Source organism: Suricata suricatta, chromosome 3 (assembly GCF_006229205.1).
Source record: "Suricata suricatta isolate VVHF042 chromosome 3, meerkat_22Aug2017_6uvM2_HiC, whole genome shotgun sequence".
NCBI classification, from domain to species: domain Eukaryota; kingdom Metazoa; phylum Chordata; class Mammalia; order Carnivora; family Herpestidae; genus Suricata; species Suricata suricatta.
In genome coordinates this window covers 132,526,301-132,551,751 of record NC_043702.1, presented here as the reverse complement: position 1 = coordinate 132,551,751, position 25,451 = coordinate 132,526,301, and the positions used below count along the sequence as shown (strand labels likewise).

Genomic DNA, 25,451 nt, shown 5'->3' with positions numbered 1-25,451 from the left:
GATGAACCCAAGTGCCCTGAGACCAGGATTAGGGTGACCGCTGCAACACCAGGCAACCTTTAAAGAAGCAACTTGGGAGCACTTGGGTGGCTCAGTCCGTTAAGCAACCAACTCTTGATTTTGGCTCAGGTCATGATCTCATGGGTCATAAGTTTGAGCCCCACGTCAGACTCTCATGCTGACTGTGCGGAGCCTGCCTAGGAGTCTCTCTCTCTTTCTCTCTCCCTCTCTCTCTCTCTCTGTCCCTTTCTGCTTTTTTCACTCTCCCTCTCAAAATAAATAATTAAACTTAAAAAAATAAATAAGCAACTTGTCCTATACAATCAGGCCATCCATTATCTCTCTAGCCTCATCTACCACTCCGTCTCTCCCCACTCCAGGCACATTGGTCTCCTTATTTTTCTCTTGGGCATTTGAGAGAAATGCTCACATAAGGGCTTCTACCCTTGCTGTTTCCTCTGCCTGGAATGCTCAAATGAGTACTGACAGGATCTGGGACCTATATGCTCCTAATTTGACTCTTGATTTTCTTCCACAAATTTAATTGAGTTCTTCCTCTGTTCCAGCACTGTTCTAAACACTGGACATACAGTGCAGGCCAAGTACAGACCGGGATAAGGTTATGTTCTGATGCGGTGTCTATTCTTAGAGAAGACATGTCAATAAACAAGTAAACAATTAAAGACCCCTAAAATATGTCAGAGGGTGATAGCTCTATGAAGGGAGAGGGATAAAGGGCAATGCAGAAGAGAGCAGATGAGCTAACGTTAGGGATGTCCAACAATAACTCATTAACATGTTACCCACAAATCCTTCCTCTGGCAGTGGGGTGGACAGTTCTTCAAAGTGTTGGGTGGAGACCCTGCAAAATTCTCATATAACATATAGGTGCAAGAGTCCACTCTAGATGTTAGGTAATTGGAGTGACCTTAAAGCTGAACAGAGCCTGGGTGACAGTTTCAGAGGACAGCACTAGGACAAATAGCCCCAACTCATAAGAACCTAGATTTTGCTCATGACAGAGGAGCTTTCTGATGAATAAAGCTGCCAGCAATGAAACAGACTGGAAATGAGCTCTCTGTTGTAAAAAGTATCCAATAAGCGACTGAATGACCTCTGAAGTCTCTTCCAACAACAAATCTGATTATGGTCCATTCTACGGAGACTCTATCTACCCTAAGTCACCATTAGTTCCAGTGGGTGATGGGGTGAGGACAGGTGCAAAAATCTGGCCCCAGATCCTGGTTCTCTTGCCAGTTCTCACAGAAGATGAGCAGTCACTTGATGGTTGGCCCTAGATCTTTCCAGCAGCAGCAAAAGTAGACTGTTCTGCAGGGAGACAAGGGGCACCAATCCTCACCCGGCAGAATCTACCAAGGGCTCTCATCTAAATGAGCTGCTCCGTCCAGCAGGAACAGGCAGGATGTCTTCAGCACTCACTCCATTCTCACTGACAGGTAAGCCACCAGTGATTACAAACAGGAGAGAGCAAATTGTGCTGGACAGGAGGCTACCTCCCTGGTGACTTCTGGAAGCTCACTGGCAATGCCCACACTTCTGCAGGTGTCCCTTGAGGTCTCAGCCCACTCACAGCATCCACTGACGTCAATCACCCACACTCCCTCACCTTTCTGTCATTTCCCAAATCTCCCACTAATAATGGCAAGCAGGCCTCCAGGGTGACTGCATGTTCGCCCAGGCAAGACATCACGGGACAGACGCTGGAACCATTCCTAGTATTCCCCACCTTTGTCCATCACTTACTGTGGGCTGGATCGTTTGCTAAAACTCTGTATGTGACAGAATGGGCTGTAGTCTTTATATACGTGGCTGGGACATGCTTGGAGAACTACTGCTGGGCAGAATCTGACTTGTGGCTCTTGCTGACTGAGTGGGGTAGGCATTGCTGGCCGAGGGGTTGAGAGAGGCAGGAAGTGTGACAGAAAGGCAGCTGAGCCAGGGGTGGGTGAGAGGGAAATGAGGGTGTTTTGTGGGGAAGGATTTGGGTTGGTGGGGGACACTGCTTGAAGAAGAGAGATGGACCTGCTGCCACAAGGGGAAGAACCAAAGTTTCTGTCTGTGGAATTGAGTGTGACATTTTAGAAACTGGTGATTCACACTGTAACCCCTTCTATCTCTTTGTAAAATATTGAGTTAAGTCTCCATCACTTGGTCCTTAGGGATCAGATCTGTAATTTTGCAAGGGGTGAAATAATGCACTGGGGCCCACAGCGAAAGCCGGGCAGTCACACAAGGTAGTATTACAGTACATTCAGCCCAGTAGGGTAGGGATTCTTATACTCATTTTATTGTGTCAGGGGAGGGAGGTTATTGAATAATTCCTCGTAGACACTCTTGCTGACTACAATGTGGAAGAATAGAATTTTATAGCTCCATCTGTCCACTCTGACCCTGTGCCTTAAAGTTAGCAGAAGGGTGGGGACACCTGGGGGGGCTCAGTTGGTTAAGCACCTGACTCTTGGTTTTGGCTCAGGTCATGATCTCACAGTTCATGAGCCCCAAGTTGTCAGTGCTGAGTCTGCTTCAGATCCTCTGTCTCTCTTTCTCTCTGCCCATCCTCTGCTCACTCTCTGTCTCTCACTCTCTCTCTCAAAAATAAATAAACATTAAAAAAAAAAGTTAGCAGAAAGGTGAATATGGCTATTTCACTCCATTTACAGTCGAATCCCAGGGCCCTTCTTGATTTGCTCTCAATCTTCTCCTGCTTCTGGGCTGAGCCCTTCTTTCAGCTCTTTTCTCTGTCCCTCTAGACTTGTCCACAGATTTCCTTGGAGCTCTGCAGAGTCCTCTGGCCCTTTCACACTTGGCTGCATTGGGCAGGATCCCCAGGACTGGCCCCCTTGGTAGATACGAGTGTCAGGGGAGGCCCAGCCTGTTTCTGCATCGTCACAGCCCTGAATCCAGGGCTCAGCATCCTTTCCCACTCAGCAAATGAGCAAGGCAGCATCTTTCAGTAGTTAAAATAGTAACCAGAATCAAAGCATCTGGGTCTCCATTTCTGTCCACTACATATTTGCTGTGTGACTTGACAAAGTTACACTGACCTCTCTGATCACTAGCTATATGGGAATGATAATAGGATTGTTATAAGAACTAAAAGAAGACAGGAAGAGCTTTAAAACATTGCCTGGGATGGGATGCCTGGGTGGGCCAATTGGTTAAGCATGTGACTTGGGCTCGGTCATGATCTCACAGTTAGTGGGTTCGAGGCCTGCATGGTGAGGCTTTTCACTGAGAGCAAAGAGCCTGCCTCAGATTCTCTGTCTCCCTCTCTCTCTGTCCCTTCCCTGCTGTGTTCTCTTTCTCAATAAATAAATAAATATTAAAAGAAGAAGATAAAACATTCACAAACCTTTAAAAAGGGGGAAAAAAACAGTGCCTGGCACAAAGTAAGTACTCATAAACATTAGTTTATGTTCATTTATAGTGATTATTTATTGGAGGGGATGAACAGGGTTGGTCACAACATAGGCCAGAAAAGTTCCAGGGTATTAGGGAAGTCAGGCTACCATTGCTCCCTGCTGCCACTGGCCAGAAGCATATCTGTGGTTCCATTTTCCACAAAGACCTTTTAGCATGAGCCCTCTGGGGATAGTTCAAGCCTACGGAGAAGGAAGGGGAAAGGAGGCTGAGAGATCACCGAATTGACAAGCTGGGTTTTCTCTCCTCTTCCCCATCCTTTTAATTTCCAAAGTTCGGACTCTATCCCAAAGCCATTGTCCTACAATAAAACAATTCCTCCTAAGCCATTTATTTCTTATTCCTTTTCCCCTTCCAGCATTTTCAAACACAAATTGAAGCCAGAAAAGCATCCTCAAAGTACCCAGTTGGCCAAGGTGTTGAGAGTCCCCACTCCGGAAACTGTCCTTACCAGCTTCCCTCCCCTCGGCCAGAGCACCATACAGCTGTGAGTGAAACCCTGAAGAACCAATCTTAACAAAACTGGAGCAGCCTGAAAGAGCAAATTCCATAAGGGGAAGTCATTCAAACCTCTTTTTATGAATATTCAGAGCTGCTGCATTTACCAGGCAAACAGGGATCCTGGGCTACAACATTCCCCTAGGGGTTCAGCAGGGAGTTCTTTATTCGCTACATTTAAATGCAAATAGTGACAAAACTGCCTGACAATACACTCTGAAAAGTTGATTTAAAATAGCACAGGGGACCGATTAAGGCACCAATAGGAAGGATTTTATTTTAATTTTCTATGGAGGTTAAAGTTAGGCCAAAGAGTAGCTCAGAATTCCAATGTTATCCCAGGAGCAAAACTGTCACCAAACAGAATTTGCTTAATTATTTTCCTCCTCTTATGAAGAAATGGAAGAAAAAAATTCCCAAAATAACCACGAAGCAAGACTCCTGATCCGAATGAGTTTATCTCACCAAACTGATAACAATACAAGCAAAACTCAGAAACTCAGGCTTACCCTGTACCATATATATATGAGAGGGAGACAGAGAATCTGAGGCAGGCTCTTCACTCTCACTAACTCTAAGAGTTACAGTGCACAAGCCAGGGAAAAGTGCAGAGGGAGAGGGAGAGGAGAGAGAGAGAATATTAAGCAGGCTCCAAGGTCAGTGCAGAATGTAACACAGGGTTCACCACAACCCTGGGATCATGAACTAAGCCAAAATCAAGAATCAAATATTCAACTGAGCCCTCCAGGTGCCCCTAGCCTGTGGCATATGGAGGGTGAATGTATACACTCTCTGGAAACAGTTCCCAGATCCCTTCTCTGATTTATGAGAAGTCCTGGTTGTTCAGAGCCCCGCTTTGGGGCTCGCTGATATAGGAACATCTTCTAACACAGGCATTCATGGCTTTGAATGACAAAGGATAAGGAGCTGAACGTTGTAGGTCATGGAAGAATGGCCCATTGTGACCAGTGGGAGTACAACTCTGGAAGGGAGCCTTCCAGGCCCCACATGAGAAAGATGGGAAAGGCCATAAATCCCTTGCTGTGAAGGCATTTCCAATGATAAAGTGTCACTGACTGTTGATTAGGGTGAAGGCATTATCATGTCTGCTCAAAGATGGAAATTAGACACTGTCACCCCCCCCCCACTTTCCCATCTGCAACTCGAACTGTCAAGCAAACAAACTTGAAGCAAGGAGGAGAAAGATCCAGTCTGTTAATGGAGGTCTCATATAGACAGAGAAGCAATTATGTACTAGGTGGAAGGCTCTCACCTTGAAACAATAGGATATCTGTCAGTTACTTCAAAAAAATATAGGGCAAAGGCAGGGAATTGTGTCTGGATATCAATGACTCAAGATGGGCAAAGAATTGATCATTAATGAAATTTAGGTGACAGGTACTTTGGAGTTCTGCATATCATTGTTTACTTTTGCACGTTTGGAAATTTCCATAAGAAAAATGACTTTTTTGTTATTTGTTTTTAAATTCTGCCTGCCTGCCCAATTTAAATATGACACTGCCCACCTCTATTGGGACAATCACCATTGCTGGGAACAAGAGCACTTCTGCCACTCTTATGGGAGCCTTGGGAATAGGATTGTGCCAATGACCTATCCATGACAGGAAGAGCTAGACAAGATAGGAAGAAAGTTCGGAGTTCAGTCCCCAAAGCAAGACTTTTAAACATGGATGAGAGCTAATTTGGAGCTCTCGATAGACCCCATTAAAAAAAAATAATAACATACCCTGCGATGAAATATCAAGAAACTTGATAACTCAAGAATTCAGAGACTTCCAATCTCATCACTGTCTGGGAACCTGGAAAGTTTCTTTTTTCTCTTTAATGATTATTTATTTATTTTGAGAAACAGAGAGCTTGAATGCAGGAGGGACAAAGGGAGAGACACAGAATCTGAAGAGAGCTCCAGGCTCTGAGCAGTCAGTATAGAGCCTGATGCGGGGTTTGAACCCCCCAACTGTGACACCATGATCTGAACTGAAGTCAGACACTTACCCAACTGAGCCACCCAGGTGCCCCTAAAGTTTCTTATTCTACAGGCAGCATGGCATTCCAGTGTATGGGTGACATCTCACATAGCTAGGCATGTGAGCTGACCTGCAAAGTTCCAAAAGATACCACATCTGGGCAATATACCAGTCAGGTTTTTTGTTGTTTTTAACCAGTCAGATCTTTTTAAAAATTGGACTAGTTCAACAGCTTAGTCCTCCAAATTGATTGATGACTCAGAATACCAGGACATTGTAGCATGCAGGTAGCAATAGCTTGCCTTAACTAATTTAATTAGAAAGAGATAGACAGAGCCCCATAAATAAAGGGAACGTCCAGTAACTAAGTCCAATAGTAAATAAGACAGCACACACATATCAGGCCACATTAGAATGCAGCATCATGAACTGGACATAATATTTAAAGAGGAAGATAGACAATGAAGATATGTTCAAAGAAGATGAGCCAGGGCATTATGAAGACTAGGAACAGTAATAGATGCCTTGCTGAAAAAAAATAGAGTTTTTTGGGCCCAAAGAAGCCTGGTGATGAGGACAGAGTAGCTGTTTTCAACTATTCCAAGGTCTCACATGTAGAAGAAGATGGATTAAACCTCTTCCCTGGAACTCAAGGGAAAAAACTAGAAAAAGAACTTCCAACCCAGGAAAGTCTCAGGAAGGCCAATGTCAGCCTAATAGAAGGAACAATCTTGAAAAAAGTAAAACTGTGCCAAGTGCTATTTGACTGCTTTGGACAACAGTGCCTTCCCTGGCCTGGGAAGGTCTGACATGGAGTTTGGACAAACACTCGCAAAGATGTTTTAAAAAGGATTTCAGTACGGAATATCTGCATGATTTTTGGCCTCTCCTTCAAATGGGGATTCTGTAATTTCTGAAGTTACAATCAATAAACCAGGTTTTCTGTTCATTTTGCTTGTTGGAACTAAACAGTGTATAGAGCTTCCTTTGCCAGGTGCCTTGTGCATAAAACCTTTTTCAAACTGCGAATACATAAAAATAAAACTTAACTCCTCTGCCATCCTCCAACCTCTCCACTTCCCTGAGAAACCATCCCTAGATGTACCAGGCATCTGACTAAAGCATGGAGGGAACAGTTTCAGGATTCACCTTCATCCTTGACCCCAGATTTTCACTTCTGCTGAGTTCTTCACTTAATAGCTCCCCAAAATGATTTGTCGGTTCCCACCGTGGATATCTGGAAAGGCTATACTCTGGGATAGGGTTCCACTCTGGGACACATGAGCCTTCTCATCTTGGGACAGCAATCATCTCAATTTTGAAGTCCCTGAAGACTGTTCTGTTATTTGTCCTGTTTCCTGACTCTGTCATACTTGATTTCTGTTTTCCTGTACTTGCCGCTTCCTCAATTCTTGTCTGATTTCTGATCACCTAGTTTACCTTTGCGAATTCCAAATATTCCTAACAGATTAGGATTCTAAATACTCCCAGCAGTTCAATCATTCAATTATTTGGTAAATATTTATAGAAACTTCCATGTGCCTAGAGCACTGTGCTAGGCACATCAGGAGATACAAAATGCCATGTGACCCTGGCAAGGGCCTAAATGAGATAGAGAATATGAAACATGGACAGAAATAGCTACACCCCACAACACAATGTGCTAAGTGCTATAAGAGAGGTACAAACCAAGTGCTATCAGAGTTCACAGAGAGGTGAGATGCTGCAGAAAAACAAGATATAACTGCAAGAGCAGCCCACAAAAGCCTGATGCAACTGCTGTGTTAATCTTTTAAAATCCTCAAGTATAAGGTATGTAAAATATTAGATTTAAAGAAGGAGGTAGCCGTGAATCAGGAAAAGGATGTTCTGGAAAAATACACCTACTGTTCAAAGGCAGATAAATGCCCAACAGTAGCCAGAGGGGCTAATCAATGTCCAATGTAAACCAAACACCAGAAAATCATCCCCATTGTGGACATGATCATTTACTCAGTCAACTGGAAAAATTACAATTATGAAATTGAAACTACATTTACTGCTTAAACAAGTCTTTTTGGTGATTCAGTTTAGACTGAAAATTGTTCATTAATGAGTCCCTCTGGGTAATGGGCTTCAACTGCACTTTATATTTTTGGAAACCTTTAGATTCACTCCCCACTCCAACTCTCAGAGGTAGGTTATATCGGGGATAGGCAAACTTCTGTAACTCACCAGATTGTAAACAGATTAGGCTTTACAGTTCATAAGGTTTCTATCACAACTGCTCACATCTGCTGCTGAGTACGGCTGTATGCCAATAAAATTTTATTTATAAATAGTAAAATTTGAATTTCTTAAAATTCTCACATGTCACAAAATATTCTCCTTTTATATTTTTTTCCCAACCAGTTAAAAATATAAAAGCCATTCTTGGTTTGGAAGCACATTTGGCCAGAAGCTATAGTTTGCTGATCCTAGGTTACATCAATCCTTCTATTTACAGATGAGAAATCAAAGACTATAGGAGACTAAGTATATTCCCTAATCAATAGCAATTCAGTTTATTAATGTCCATATAGAGAGAAATAATGAAGCAATAGGAAAAACTAAGACATTTATCCCTTCTTTATCAACACTATTCACAGCATGGAAAAATCACATATTATCTACAAACTTTGATTCCCAGGGCATAACAAGTAAATAATTTTTAAGCTGTGCTTAACCAGATTGGTTCCTGGTAAGTGAAGCAATTATGGTTTAAATTTATATGTACAATATTTTATTGTCTTCCTTAATTTATAATGGGTAACAGTCTCTAACTTAACAACAACAAAAAACATTTGCCTAGAGATCTTGTAGTTCATGTGATGAACACACTGCTAAACATTTATCAGCCCATAAATATTTCAAAGGAAATATGAATAGTTATTGATGTAGTTTAATCTTACTGCTGCATGGAATGAGTATTCTACCTCTCTGTGGATACCAAGATGAAGGGTTGGGAAATGTTGAAGAATAAAGCATTATAAACCCAACTCCCCACTGGAATGTCACTTACTTGAGGATTTAAAGTGATATAATACTAAATTTCAAAGTCATGGAAACCCATAGCTTTATAGCAAGAGCAGAAATATACTTGTTCAGACCTCCTAAAAGGGTTAGAGCTAAAAACAAGTGTTGAAGAAAAGGTCTTTACTCTCCTGACAATTAAGCCTATGCAAAAGAGAGCAAGCACATGATCCAAATTGTACAAAATTAGAGAAGATCAAACTAAAGTTCACCAAATATGAGAGTATTTGAACAATGAGGGGCCATCTCATTGATGTACAGAAGGCATACATTTAGAACATAGGTGAGAACAACTACCAATCAGGGAAGACATTGGTTGTTTGGGTGGGTTGTACCATAGTATTATTTTTCACTTAATGTATTCCTTCAGTAGATATGGCTTGTGTAATAGACAATGGTTCTATTTCAGAAAATAATAAAATCTTTTTTTTTAAAAAAAAGGAAAAGCCTTCTATCAAAGACTGATACAGAAATAACTTAAAGATATTTAGATAAAATCACAGTGACAGAGACACTGACATTTGGGATGTAAGGTTTCACATCTGAAATGTATGCTAACCGTTGCCCATCATCCTTTAGAGGCTCACTGAAAGTGCTGGGGAAAGCTTGAACTATTTGAAACTGCCCCCTCCCCTCTTCACTCAACCCCATTTTCTGGCTATCTCATCTCCTGCCCTTCCTTGTCCCCACCAATACCGGGTCATCTAGCAAGCTCCTTGGAGATCCGTCAACGTGTCAGGTCGTTAAGGGCCTTTTACACATACCTTGATCTCAGCCCAGAGTTCCATCTTCCATCCTGTCCACTGGGCAGATCCTACTTTCAAGTTCACTCTCACTAATACCTGCTCTGATGGCCTTCCCACAATGTCTTCTTCCTCTCTGTTTCCACTCTACCTCATTGTCACCTCTTTTATAGCACTTATGACTTGAAGTGCTATGTTTAGCTTATCTCTTCCCAGGGGAGTGGGAAAGAGTGCCTTTAACTGTCATGTCCTTGAGGCCTAGCATGGTTCCTGGGCCCCCTTCATAACTCAATAAACCTTTGTTGAATCAACTGCCACTGAGTCCTTTCATGACTCTTTGCCTGCCCTTCCTGCTACCAAAAGAATAGAGACTTGAGGTGAGGGTTGTAGGTAATTATAACACTTCATTCATTTACTCATTCAGCAGACTTTTATTGAGCATCTACAATGTGCCAGGGACTCTTCTAGGAGCCTGAGATACATTAGTAAGTAAGCAGAGTAAACCAAGATCCCTACCCATAAAGAGCTCACATTCTAGCTGGAGACATTATATAATAAATGTGACAAGAAATAAAATAACATGCTTTGTTAAATGGTGATAAGTGGTAAAAGATATAGCTAGAGCGAATAAGGGGGACTGAGAGTGTGTAAGCTGCAGTTTTAAATTATATGATCAGGGGAATAAGATCTGCCAAGTAGACAATGAGAAAGTTACATTTGGTCAAATACTTTGAGAAGGAGAGTGAAATAGATGGGAATATATGTTTTGGAGAGGGGGTATTACAGGCAGAGAGTACATTCAGCACAAAGGAGGTCAGGATGGTTGGACAAGAACGAGGTAGAAAGAGCTGTGTTGGGGGGCGATGAGAGGGAAAGGTGGCAAATCATGGAGACCTTGTAGGTCATTTTAATGACATTGACCTTGAATGAGAAAGAGAGCCATTGGAGAATTTTGAGCAAAGGAGCAACATGATCTGACTTAGATCTGGCTTACATTTAGAAAGCAAAAAATTGCTTTGGCTATTTTTGTTGAGGATTGAGTATTGGGGCCAAGGGTAAAAGCAGGGAGATCAGTTAAGAAGCTGTTGAAATAATGCAGGTGAAGGAGACCAGTGACTTATACCAGGGTTGCAGATGTGGAAAAGTGGTTGGCCCTACTTGTATTTTGAAGACAGAGAGATCCAAATCATTTGCAGACACGGATGTGGTGTGCAAAGAGAGAAGGATCAAGAAAGTCCAAGGTTTTTGACCTAAGCAACTGAAAGAAGAGCAAAACTGAATGCATTTTGTCTTATCTGGGGGTTATGATTCACTTATCCTCCTGCTGTTTGGTAAATATGAAATGAGGTCAACACGTAGCATCATGGCTACCCATGTGGAGATAACATGATGCAGAAGAAAATAGAAAAGAGTGCTATTTAAGCTGCCACCACTTCCATGGGTTAGCCTCTGGGTCTTGCTATTTTCTACTTCTTCCTCTTACCACCTTCATCTCCAGAATTACAAGAATGTTCCTGAATGGCTCCCTTATTCTGAACTAAAGAGAATTTTGTGATAAATTTAATGGAAAACAGCTTAATGGTAGTAGAGTTTAAAGAAGCTGAAAGAAGGTAGCTCCATTATTAAAATGATAATGTGGAAGATAATGATGCTAGTAGTGGTTAAAACACTTTGTTGCAAAGTTCACAGATCATAGAGATATTGTACAGTACAAGAGATGGAGACAGGAGTCAATGTCAGGAGGATGGCCTTCATCCTACCATATAACATCTTTTTGGGCTAAGAGAATTTTGAGGCTATTTGCCAAACTGTATCCAAAAAAAAAAAAAAAAGCAAATTCATTTCATGCAATTGAATGCTTATGATTTGAAAACCTCTGGCAATGGAAAACTTCCTTCTTTGTAAACTAATGCTGCATTTACATATGTTGAGATATGGAACAGATCCATAAATAAACTTATGTAGTTCTCTATTAAATTAATTCTTATATCCCAGTTCTTAAGCTATTATATCTAGTCATTGGGAATTATTTTAAATGTCTGTTTAACCAATATTTTGTGTGTTGAATATTGTTTTTTAAAATGTGGTGTTGAAAAAATATTTAATGCATTCCTTTGTGTCCTTAGGATCTTTTCTTTTTTAATTTTTTTAATGTTTATTTATTTTTGAGAGCGAGAAAGACAGAAACAGAGTGCGAGCCGGGGAGGGGTAGAGAGAGAGGGAGACACAGATCTGAGGCAGGCTCTAGGCTCCAAGCACAGAGCCCAATAGTGGGCTCCTACTCACAAACCGTGAGATCATGACCTGAGCCGAAGTCAGATGCTCAGCTGAGCTACCCTGGTGCCCCCTTCTTAGGATCTTTTTAAGCAATTCAAGATGATTTGAAAACTTTTAAAAAATGAACAAGAACTCTACTAGAAAGTATGTATTTTATGGTATCATTAAATATTGATTAAAAAAATCACTGTATTCAGTACATTGTATCTGTGGCTGACAGCCTGAAAGGACAATGATATTATAAAATTTACACTTGAATCTTTTTTAAAGAAACACTTTTTAAAATATTTTATTTATTTAAAAATTTTTTTAATGTTTATTTATTCTTGAGAGATAGAGACAGAGCACCTGCAGAGGAGGGGCAGAGAGAGGGAGACACAGAGCCGATGCGGGGCTTGAACCCACAGACGGCGAGATTACGACTTGAGCCAAAGTCGGACACCTATCAGACTGGGGCCACCCAGGTGCACCCTAAAGATTTTATTTTTGAGTAATCTCTACACCCAACGGTGGGGCTCAAACTTACAATCCTGAGATCAAGAGTCACATGCTCTACTGATTGAGCCATTGAGATACCCCTTAGAGAAACACTTTTAAAACTGAGTTTTCATTATTTTTCCCAGTTGTCCATATACTACTTTCACAACTATAGCCTATCAGTAGAAAAATCACAGAAAATGCAAATAATCCATCTAGTTTTGCATTTTCCTCTCATGTCTGACAATATCTCTGAAACATAGGAGTCCAAACTTGAGGGTTAGCAGGTATGTTTCCTAGTTTGTCTCCACATTTCTAGGTTATTCATTTGGCTTGGTCTAACATTAGAAATGTGTATAGAAATGTTTCTCTTGAGATTCATAACATTTTAAAAAATGTTCATACCAAGTAATAATTCGTACTTTTCCCTAAAAGGTGTACAAACCTCTAATTCTAATGGTTCTAAGCAAATCTTGGAATAAAAGGCTTAGACATGTAGAATAAAATCAAGTAAAATAAAAAGGGAAGAAAAGCTGAAAATGAATATTACTTCATTTCAAAATTGTTAGGACATCAACCCTCTTGGTTTTATCTTATTCCTTGGCTTGGGATGAATTCTAGATGGGATATTTGCCTGTCATAGTTAGCTTGTGTTCACATGAGTCTCAGTTAATCAATTCAACAGGAGAAAGCATATCAAACCACCTGATCGTGTGAACAAAAATGCCTAAATTTTCTTTTTCAGGCATTCTTCTCATGACATGAACATACACGGCTCCTGCCAGTGAAACCATCACGATTGATCCATGGGTTTCCGTTAGTGGACTTTCAGCTCATCAGTGATTTAGCCCAAATCCACTTGAATATACTATCACAGCCTTCATCACAGTGGTGAGCAAGATCTAGAATGGTCTTTTGAACTGCATTGACTATTCTCAAATTTACCACCTCCATATTAAAAAAGAATCAACTTTAGGACCTTGATTTTCTCCAATTTAATACTTTTTAAAAAGTCAAAACACCCTTTTTTAATCTTTTTATTTCCATAGTGTTAGTGAATTTCAATGTCTTTCTCAAATGAGGAACTTTGAATAATCCAACTAGATCCTACTGGGAGCTTTTATTAGAAGATTCAGATGTCCCAGCTAAAAGACATTTTGAATTTCAATGTTTCCTTCTTTTGCATCAGTGCCTGGTTAGAATGTATGTTTCCAAAATTTTAGAGTAAGTATGAATCTTCACTTTCTCCACACGCCCTAAATCAGCTTCTCTTCCAGGATTCTTTATCTGTCTACTTTGGACAGAAATCTGAGAGTTACCTTGGTCTACTTTGCCACAACCCACCCATCAAGTCACCAAATAACTATCCCTTTTACCTCTCAAATATTTTCAAATACACTTACTTTCCAGCCCAGATACTACCAACCTGAATGAGGTGACCACCTCTTACTTAAGCTCTGCATTGCTGAAATGGGTGCCTAGCTGGTCACTACATTTCCACTCTTACCCTTTACTAGTCTATTCAAAATTCAATTAAATCATAACTTCAAAGATACAATTACGACATTACTTTAAAAACCATGTGATGTTCTTTCATTTCATTGGGCTAAAATCTTTTTAAAAACATTTTCTTAATGTTTATTTTTGAGAGAGAAAAAGAGAGAGAGACACACACACAGAGTGTGAACGGGGGAGGGTCAGAGAGAGAGAGACACAGAATCTGAAGCAGGCTCCAGGCTCTGAGCTCTCAGCACAGAGCCTGACATGGGGCTCGAACTCACAAACTGTGAGATCATGACCTGAGCTGAAGTTGGCCACTTAACCAACCTAGCCAACAAGGTGCCCTTCAGTGGGATGAAATCTTAATTCCTTAACATGACTTGCAGGCTTTCATTATCTATTAGACTTCCATCTATCTACCTTTCTAGTATTTCCTTACTCCCCTTCTTGAACTATCCTAAACTTTCCTTTGTTCTAATACGTCATGGCTTTCTGTCTTACCACCCCAGTTCTTGTTCATGGTTGATTCCTCTATCTGGAACAAGATTTTATACACTCATTTATTTTGCATTTACTCAGCAACTATGATAGGTCAAAGACTTGCTCTTTGAAACTTTTATTAATTATACTACTATGGAGAGCCTACTCCATGCTAGCCACAAGGAAATCAACCAATAATGAAACCTCGCATAGTTTGTGTTCTAATATTGCTTAAGGTCTCACATGAAGAATACTCATTAAGCACATAATGAGATGAGAGTTATGTCATGGAAAGTATTAGGTGATGTGGGATCAAATGTCAGGGTAACCATACTTAATTTAGAAGTCAGTGAAGGTTCCCTGAGGAAGTACCATTGAAGCTAAAATTTGAGGAATGAGTAGGTATTAGATGTGGTAACAGAAGAGTGGGGAGGGAGGAAGGAAGGCAGTGGTGGAAAAAATGTTCCAGTGATACAGTTATATGGAAAATACAGGGTACTAAGAAAAGAAATAGCCTTTCCAGTATAAGATATGGGGAAAAGGTGTCTTTGTTGAGTATATTTTGTTGGCTGCCTGTATTACCAAGGAAAAAATTCACAAAGTTCCCATTACCCTTTGTGAACAACTAAATTTAGGTGACTTTCTTTTCATAGGTGCTGTTGCAACTAAAGGAATAAAGAGGCATCTTAGATGAGAGAGAGAATCTAGATATCAGAAAACTAGTTTTATCTTGACTTTTGCTTATGACCTTGACCAAATGACTTACACCTGTACCTCTGCTTTTTCATTTGTAAAAGGGAGATGATAATATTATCCAGTTTAACTTGCAGGGTAGGACCGAATAAGATAATGGTGCCAAAAGTATAAAGCACCACATTGTGCTGAATGATTTTTTTTTTATAGGCATGTTAAGCATATTAAACAGTTTCTCGATTTCTGACAGTTCTATCAGTAGAAACTCAAATTCATTTTTCTTATGATTTCTAGTTATAGCAATAGGGGCTGCATTTCCAGTTCCATAATAATTAAAAAGCCATCTTCATTACCCTTGAAGAGGAACAGAATTGGATCATGTCTCTTTTCAAAAGGCCCATTTGTTCAAAGTAAAAAATATTTTAAAGTAAAAAAACTGAGAATCCAGTTATTTTTCAAACACCAAAAACCAGAATTCATTTCTGCTGTGATTAAGTGTTTTGATTCCTTAATTTTTTATGGGGAAACTTATCTTACCAGTCCTTTCATACTTTTCTATTTAAACTTACTGTCTAATTTCCCAGGCATGAATTTATTGACAAACACAGAAATGATAACTGCAAAGAAATGATACTGAAATATAATCTCTACATAATTAATAATAGAGACCTTAGGTGTTTAAAAAAAACTACCTACTAGGGGGTTCCATGTTGAGTGTCTGACTTGATTTTGGCTCAGGTCATGATCTCATGCTTGGTTAGATCAAGCTCAATGTCATGCTCTGCACTGAGAGCATGGAGCCTGCTAGGGATTCTCTCTCTCCCTCTCTTTCTCTGCCCCTCCCCTGATTGAGCTCCCTCTCTCTCAAAATAAATAAATCAACATTAAAAAAAAGTTAAGAGACACCTGTGTGGCTCAGAAAGTTACATGTCTGACTCTTGATTTTGATTTAGGTAATGATCTCATGATTCCTGAGTTCAAACCCTACATCAGGCTCTGTGCTGACAGCATGCATCCTACTTGGGATTCTCTCTCTCTCTCTCTCTCTCTCTCTCTCTCTCTCTCTGCCACTCCCTGTCTCATGATTTCTCTCTCTCTCAAAATAAATAAATATTTTTTAAAAGTTAAAAAACACAAAAAACTTTCTAGTGTCATTTTAGTTTCTTATGTAATAAGGCAGACCCATGAAGTAAAGCATTGGTAGTTTATGAATTTATTTTGCCAAAAATTTACTTATCCCTGAAAATATTTTAGTTACAAATAATAATATAGGTGTCAAATATTTCTTTCACAAATATTAAATTTTTCTGTATGTTTCTATAGCCACAAATAGAAATATCAATTTCCCATTCATCAAAGTAAAAGGAAAAGCTCATTCTAAAATATTTTACAAATACTGAGAACTGTAAAATACTACTTCACAGAGATGAAAAGTAGGTTTTCAGTTCTGAACATCACATATCTTTTGTTTATAATCTTTCTCTTTTTTCTTTGGTAAGCAATTAGATTTCAAAATATAGGAGCTTTATTAAAAATGTCTAATTTTAAAGTCCCATTCAGGTCTTTTAAAAAATTCTATTACAAATACCAGGCACCTTAAAGAAAGTTTGACAATTTTATTGCATTAATTATCTCTGTACTGTGTGGAGAAGATTTTAAAGCCATTTGAAAGGAGAAATAGTTCATGGATAACTGGTTTCTTTAGAGATGGTGAAAAGCTCTCAAAATGCATATTTAGGAATGTCATTTAGTTGATGTCCAATTTAATTCTAATCTCTGTTAGTATATGTTTGAAGGAAATAGAGTTCATGGAGTTATGCAGTCAGATTAGTAAGCATGGCTCCTGCATTTGATACAGCAAGGTCTCTGCAAGAGGAATCAAGAATGTAAGGTTCAAGTCTCAACTCTGCCACCCACTCTCCATATCACTTAAGCCACTTAAAAAAGTCACTTCCTCTCTGACCATCAGTTTCTTATTTGTAAAATGGAGATCATGATGTCTTTCTAGTAAGTTTGTTATTAGGAATAAGTGATATATATATACAGAAAGAAATCACAAAATTTTTCATGAGATTGAAGACTCCCATAAGAGATTCTACACAAAATAGTTTAATATGTATTTTGTGTTCTTGTTCTTGTTTCCTTTTCATATGTATATGTGCTAAATCCTTCATTAGGTTATAATCTCCTTATAGCCACAGTGAGCATACCATATCCTCTTTCCATGTTGCTCTCCAGATTATGCATAACTAATGGACACTCATCAGGCTTTGTTGACAGATATTCTTTCTCTTATCCCTCAGTTCCAATATCAAGCAAATAGTTATGACTGTCAGGAAATCTTTTTTCACCTATTCTATGTCTAAACCTCTTTGCTGTAATCCATGCCTATTTCCACATATTCTATCCTCTAAACTCATGGAGAATTGGCAGGTCACCGTCGACTTAACAAAAGCCTTTATCACTGTCACCAAACTCTTTTCAGCTGCAAGACCGAATCCTAGTTTCTCAAGTTAAGTCTATACCTCCTGCAATTCAAAGCAAGTGGAATGAAGTACTTTAACCCCAGGAAAAAAGGCAAGAGTACTGGCTGGCTCACTAAAGATTTCTAGAGCCAAGGAGTTCTAGAGGAAAGCCCAACAACCCTGCATGGACAACTGAGAGGAACAAAGTACAGTGGCATAAAATGGCTAGAGGAAATATGGACAGAGAAGAAAGGCAGGATAGGGATAAAGGCACCAGTTAAACTACAGTGTTCCCAGGGCTCATATTCCCTTAGAAGAATAAGGAGATACTCTAGTCTATTATGATGCTTAAACAAAAGTCTTTATTTAACAGATAACTTAGCATTATCTCCTAATAAAACACTTTGAAAAGCTGAAGGGATGTTGAGGAAGGGATGGCTATCTTTCCGTCTCCCTCTTTGGATCCTATCAATGTGCATACCTGGTCTCCCCTCGGCTCAAAGTAGTTTTTAATAATTGGGCCCAGTTCAACGCACCTTTTAGGTTTAAGAGAAGGGTATTTTTAATCAAAGCCACTTCGCCCACTCTTTGTCGATATGATGTGGCTTTCATTAAACAGCCCTACTAGGGCTCACGCAATCCTCCGGCTCGCGTAAACACATGTGCCCCAAGCCAGTCCCGCTCTCCTTGCGCTTCAGCACCGCCGCCTCTGGATAGCGCCTTGTTGGCCGGCTGGCTCCGGGCCTCCCACCCGTCTCATCCATCTCCAGCCCACTCTCTCTCCGCTTCTTATTTACTTCAGTGTCAGAAAAAAAGCACCTCCAACTTCTAACCTCGACTCTATGCCTGCTTTTAAAGTGACCTCCGCGTCCCTCCCTCAGGGTCTGAAAGCGCACGCCCCCGCACCGTTGGGTCCTACCGGAGCAGCAGCGAAGCCGCGTCCACCGGTGGCCCGAGATCTCCATCAGGCACCGATCACATTTCCCTTGACCCTGCTGAATCCCAAAGCAGCAGTCAGGAGCTCCTGCTCGCTCCCTTTCTCTCCACGCCCCAAAGCCTCCAAGAAACAAACGCACAATGATGCGCCCCCCCCCCCCCGCCCCAACTCGCGCGCGCACACACACACTCATACACACACTCGCACGCCGCAAGCCTTCCGGGTGCCATCGCCACCCTGGGCAGAGCCTCATCCAACTTGGGCCCGGATCCATCCACACCGGCTGGCTCGGAAAGGACTGCCCGCAGCGGCCGCCCCGCCCCCTCCCCTTCCTCGGCTGTGGGTCCCGGCAGCCAAGCCCCTGCTGGCGAGCCCCCTCCCCCGCCCCCTTCAGTCAGCCATCCACCTAGCGCGGGCAATATACGGTCCACAACCCTCAAACATTCGCCCCTGGGCCGCCCTGAACCATTAGCCAACCCCTAAATTAATCTCCTTAAAGCCCCAGCCTTGCTAACGGTGTGATGAGTGTGTGTTTGTGTCTCCAAGGCATATACATCATTTAACTCCTGCGAGCTTTCCACCCATCCTAAACAAACGGCACGTTATCTCCAACCCCCTCCTTCCTTCTCCGCGTCCCAACCTCTGCCCCCACCCCGATCCTCAGCAGCCAAGTGGCCAAACTACCAGACCACCGCACCCCAGTTCTGGAACCTCGACCTCCCATCGGCTCCAAACCCAGTCACCTCCGGCCCCTCCCCTCCCCCACCCCTTTGGCCCCCAGCGTGCCGGGTCTGGCCAGAGCAAGTGACGCCTGGGAAGCGCAGTCTACGTCCCTTCCCAGGAGCCTGGAATAGGGGGGCTGCCCTCCCACCAGAGGGTTCAGCCGGCGCATCCCTCCAGAGGGGCACACGCCTCACGGTTCAGCCGCGCTGGAAAACACAGGTGCCGGGGAAGGAGAGAGGCGGAAGCAGCCTCCGGGGGTGGGCGGGAGGACTCACCGAACATCTGAATGTGCCCTTTGGTGATGGGATTGAAGCTGCCGCAGGCAAGCAAGATAACGTGGGTCTTAGTGGTCTCGGTCATCTTGCGGGTGGGTCCCTCGCACTGGTCCAGGGGTCGCCTCTTTTTTTGTGTCTCGATATGTCTGCAGAGGGAGAAAGGAAGGCGAGGCTCCGGCGGTGGATGCTGTGGACTCCAAGGAGCCGCTCCAGACGCAAACCGCGTCACTCCCCGCCTCCCCTTAACGCTTGCAGCTCCGGCCAGATCCGAAGCTGCTTTTGTATTACTCTGCTCCGTCCTTCTCTTTTCTTTTTGTTTTATCCTTTTTCCACGTCTCTGGTCGTGGTCTCCCGCCCCTCCCTTTCCTCGCCCCCACCCACCTCTCTCCATCACGCTCTTCCCTATAGTGGTTCTGTGGGTAAGACGTGGTACCCAAGCCCAGAACCATGAATACTCACAGCATGGTGTGAGCTCTTTCTCTTACCTCCTTCTGACTTTTCCTCCCACACGCTAACATTTTTCTGTCCACATCTACTTTCTCTAACATATCCAACTCCAAAAATGTTTGATCGTAAGAATTGGTTTTTTTTCCCTTCCTCAAAAATTTAAGTGAGAAATGACAATTGTTCATGTTAGGAGTACTGATTTCTGTCTTTTCCCTCTTATCTGAGGATTTTGAACTGTTGAACTGAGTCCAGATCTTGACCTAGAGGTTGCTAGAAAATAGGGGAAATCTGAATCCTTCCCCTGGAATAATGGAATTGGGGTGGGGAGATGGGGGGAGGAGTGGAAGCAATGTTGAAAACATGGATGGGGCAGAGTTACTAAAACTGTATTGGGGGGCACCTGAGTGGCTCAGTCAGTTAAGCGTCCGGCTTTGGCTCAGGTCATGATCTCAAGGTTCGTGGGTTCGAGCCCAGCATTGGGCTCTGTGCTGACAGCTAGCTCAGAGCCTGAAGCCTGCTTCAGATTCAGTATCTCTCTCTCTGACCCTCCTCTGCTCGTGCTCTCTCTCTCTCTGTCTCTCAAAAATAAATAAAAAACATTAAAAAAAAAATAAAACTGTATTAGGAAACTGCTGTTATCTTACATAAACTACCAAAGTTGAGACAAAGATTTACCCATCCAACAAGTGTTTCTTGAGTGCTCTCTATGTATGTGGGGGGTGCTGTCATAAAACCTTCTGATAAAGCAAAGTTGTCCTCTTCATTCTACTGGAGGGAGATAGACAATAAACAGAGGAGGAAGGTTTTTTTTTATGTTTATTTATTTTTGAGAGAAAGAGACAGACAGCATGAGTGGGGGAGGGGCGCGCATGCACACACACACACACACACACACACACACACAAACACACAGAATCTGAAACTGGCTCCAGGTTCTGAGCTGTCAGCACAGAGCCTGACGCAGGGCTCAAACTCTGAAAGGCAAGGTCATGACCTGTGCTGAAGTCAGATGGCGAATCGACTGAGCTCCCCAGGCTCCCCAGGAGAAAGATATTAAATGGCAATTGTGCAATGCACAATAAGTGAATGCCATTCACTCTCTGACAGGACAAAAGGTGAATGGAAGAGAGGGGACCACTGCAAATCCAGGAGTCAGGAAAGGCCTCCCTAGTGAGGTGAAATTTAAACTCCAGCCTAAATGACAAGTACCTGCTAATACATATACTTTGGGACTAGGAAGGGTTTTGTTTGTTTGTTTGTGCTCATAGATGTGAAGGAAGGCCAGTATGACTAGAGTTCATGGATAAGGGGAAAATGCTAGGAGACAAGATTGGACTATTGATCAGGACAGAATTCAGTGGGGCTTGGGGGCTAGGATAGGGTTGGGATGCTTTTCTAAGTGGAATAACAGGAATGACAAAAGGAAACCATTGAAATTTTAAGCAGAGGAGTGATGAGTAATTTACATTTTTATGAAATCTCTCTGGCTGACAGGTGAAAAGTGGGAAGGTAAGGCAAGCATTTAGGAAACTCTGCTGGTGGCCTAGACTAAGTAGAGTTGTCCTTGGACTAGGATTTATAAAAATGGAGTTGATGAGAAGCAGGTGGTCTTGGGACAAGTTTCATAGATAAAGTTTATGATCTTTGCATATGGATTGGATGTGTGGGATGAGGGAAAGAGAAATCTGAGAAAATGTCTAGAAATTTGGGTTAAGCAAAAGAGTGGGCTGAGACTGAGAAAGTGGGGAAAGAAAGTTTGAGGGATAACTAAGTGTTCTAATGTGATATAAACCTAATAATTCTTACTTTTTAATGGCCTTTTAAAAAGTTGAGGTTTAACTGACATACTATATTGTATTAATTTTAGGTGTACATAATAATTCTGAGAGATCCACAAGTACCAGTATTTACCTTCCCACTAGGCTTTGAGATTCTTGAATAAATTGCTACCCTGTATTAGTAGATTGATTGTTGCTTCATAGCCAAGATCATGTAAATATTTGTGCAGTAAATATTTGCTAAATTATGCTGAATTGCAAATCAACCCTAATGTGCACAAAATTTCTAGTTCAGATACAAAAGTCCTGTGAATTGATGTACATTTATGGTGGGGTTAGTATCTTCACTGGCCTGGGATGCAGATTAGTCAGGTAGGAGGAGCAAGAGATATTGAAAGGAAGCTGACTTGGGTATGAAACTCTGACACTAGCTGGGCAATTAGCATAATTATAGTTAAGCAATAAATATTTATGGAGTGTCTGCCCTGTGCCAGGCACTTGCTTTAGGGACTGTGAACAAAACAAAATCCCTATTTAATAGAGTTCACATTCTAGAGGGGAAAACACACCATAAAAAAATGAATAAATATAATGGTAATAGATACCACAATGAAAAATAAAGCAGGGTAAGAAGAAAAGGAAAGGGAAATTCTCCTTTCTAGGTGGTCAGGGATAGCATCTCTGTTAAGATGGTATTTGAGCAGGGATGTGAAGCAAATGAAGGAATATATCATTTGGGGAAGAATATACCTGACAGAACAGTAAATGCAAAGAGCCTGAAGGAGCAGGAATGGTCAGGAGTCTCAACAAGCATGCCTAGGTTGCTGGAGAAAAGAAAAAAAGTGAAAAGTGGTAGGAGACAGATCAGAAAAGTAGAACAGACATATAGATAGGGCCTCATAGCCATGGTTAGGGCTTTGACTTTTTCAGAGATAGGAAGTCACTGGACAGTTTTGAGTGGAGAAGTGACATGAGCTAACTTACACTTGAAAAGTATCAACTTGGCAGGAGATATAAATTCTGGAGCCAACAGTATAGTTTTATATTTAAAACCATAGGATTAAATGAGATCATCTAGGGAATAACATATCTATATAAGAAAAGTGTCCCTCAGCTTAAGTCCTGGGGCACACTATATTAATAATAGTAGCTAACATCCAGTAAGTATTGCTAAGAAGCCCAGGAACCATAAGCTGGTTACAGATGTTAATTCATTTAACACTCAAAGTAACTCTGACTGTGAGTTTCTATAATGCTAATAAGTTCATGTAATTTATCCCATTTTAAAGATGAGCATAAAGAAATACAGAGAAATGAAATAAAACTCATCCAGGTTCAGACAACAAGTATGTATGGAGCCAGATTTCAACTCTAGTAGTTTTTTTAAAAAATTTTGAAATGTTTATTTTTGAGAGAGAGACACACACACAGAGTGTGAGTGGGGGAGGGTCAGAGAGAGAGGAAGACATAGAATCTGAAGCAGGGCTTGAACTCACAAACGGTGAGATCAGACCTAAGTTGAAGACAGATGTTTAACTGACTGAGCCACCCAGCCACCTCTCAACTCAAGTAGTTTTTGATTGAAGGTCCTATTCTTGATCCAAGGCTACCATCCCATCGTGTGTCACTGCTACACTATACTAACCACATTCCTAAAAATAAGGATAATGATACCAAGCCACTGAGATCTGAGGATTCCTAGTAATGGATGCAGAATATATAGCATATAGTATACGGTCAATAAGTGGTACCTATTTTATAAATGAGAGAATGGGACTTCTTAGAAATTTGAAAAAAGGATTGAGAAGTACTCTACCAAGTCTTTAGGTTTTCCCTTCTTTTTCCAGGAGAAATTAAGAAGTAGGAAATGAAATTTAGTGTTAGCTTGCTGAAATGACCAGACACTCAATGCTACAAAATAATTTTATTAATTTTATTTTTTTTGTTTCATGCTTTCTTTTTCTTAAAGTTTATTTATTTATTTTCGAAAAAGACAGCATGAGCAGAGGAGGGGCTCAGAGAGAGGAGACGAGAGAATCCCAGGCAGGCTCTGCAGTGTCAGCATGGAGCCCAATGTGGGGACTGAACTCATAAATTGTGAGAGCAGGACCAAACCAAACTAAAACCAAACCGAGTCAGATGTTTAACTGACTGAACCACCCAGGTGCCCCTACAGGTTACTTTTAGTAAAAAGAATGAAAACATATCCAACTCTAAATCACCACACAGAAGAGTGGCCAGTAAATATTTACTGGCAAATTAAGATAAAAAGTCTTTTTACTAGCCCAGTGCCCAGAGAGTAACGATGAAACACGAGTGTGTTATACAATGCAATAAATGTTTTCAATCTTATAGGTTATGTCTTAAAAAATAGCTTAAATTCTATTGATTAGATTAATTGGTTGTGATTCTAATTGTCTCTTGTCATTTTCCTTATGCTTATATCTAATTTCTGTATCCCCAAACAGGGCTCTGAAACTGGAATCTAAAAACATGGGTAGGGGCCCCAGGCTGGCTCCGTCAGTACAGCATGAGACCCTTGATCTCAGAGTCATGAGTTCAAGCCCCAGGTTAGGCATGGAGTCTACCTAGAAATAAATAAATTAATAAATATTTAAAAATAAAAAATAAATAAAAACATGGAGAGCAAATCCTGGTTCTGCCACTTGTTAATTGTTTGGCTTTGGGCAAGTAATTTATTGCTGACTTTATTTTGTCAACTGGAGTTACTATAAAATGTGCCATGTGCGCATTACAGGGGTGCTATATGGATCAAATAACACCGTGTGTGACTTGAGCATACTGTCGTCTTTAGGTCATACTATAGTTGCTCCATACAAAACACCTATTGCTTTTCAGTGTTTATTGTTTCTATAGATGGCTTTGTCGAGGAGGTTTCTGGAGGTTCTGCTCATAGAAGGTAATGGCTTTGGAAATGTGCCAGTAGTGTATATATTAACCAACAAAAACAAATAGCCAAAAACATACTAATGACGAATTTATTTTCAGGGAAGATTCCAAGTCTGGTTCATAAGATATAGAAAGGGGAATGTCAACTCTTACATAATACATGTACCTTAATATATATAGTGATCTATTCTCAGGAGTGCTTATTTTAACTTAGGTCATATAATTTGGTCCAATATTTCAGCTTTCCAATGGCGGGGTAATCGTTTTAGGCTGAAAAGGAAGCAGAGTCATTCTCCCACAGCCTAAATCTTGCAATCTGCTGTAGCCAGTTCAGTTTCCAAATGGATCAAGACAGCTCAGAACTTTCCTTGCTGTGAATATCTCTTCTCATGGGTAGGCATAAGTGTCTATTGGCTCTGATTTGAAATGTACACGTGTAAAGTTTAGCAAAGTGGGTATGCATGCTCCCTTTTCTCCCTATTCACCTAGTCCAGATTAATCATCCATTTACATCACAGATCAGGAGGAAACTGTTCCATGTTTATGAAGCTGGTTCCAAGGTAGTATCAGGGGTCATCCTTTACATCCTTTACACACATCGATGTGGCTTTGTTTTTTTTTAAGTTTTTAATTTATTATTTATTTTTGAGAAAGACAGAGAGAGTGTGAGGAGAGGAAGTTCAGGGAGAGAGGGGGAGTCGCAAGCAGGCTCCATGTTGTCAGCACAGAGCCCGACGCAGGCCTTGAACCCATGAAACCTCGAGATCA

General features: G+C 41.2%; 1 protein-coding gene across 1 annotated transcript in view; it reads right to left on the bottom strand.

The window, feature by feature from the left end:
- NMNAT2 (nicotinamide nucleotide adenylyltransferase 2) overlaps positions 1-19,774 on the bottom strand; it is a 147,236-nt gene extending 127,462 nt beyond the window's left edge. The window contains exon 1 of the mRNA XM_029935229.1: positions 19,549-19,774. Within this exon, the coding sequence (XP_029791089.1) occupies positions 19,549-19,633 (85 nt within the window). The 5' untranslated portion in view covers positions 19,634-19,774. The remainder of the gene's footprint in view (positions 1-19,548) is intronic.
- Positions 19,775-25,451: the final 5,677 nt, after the last annotated feature.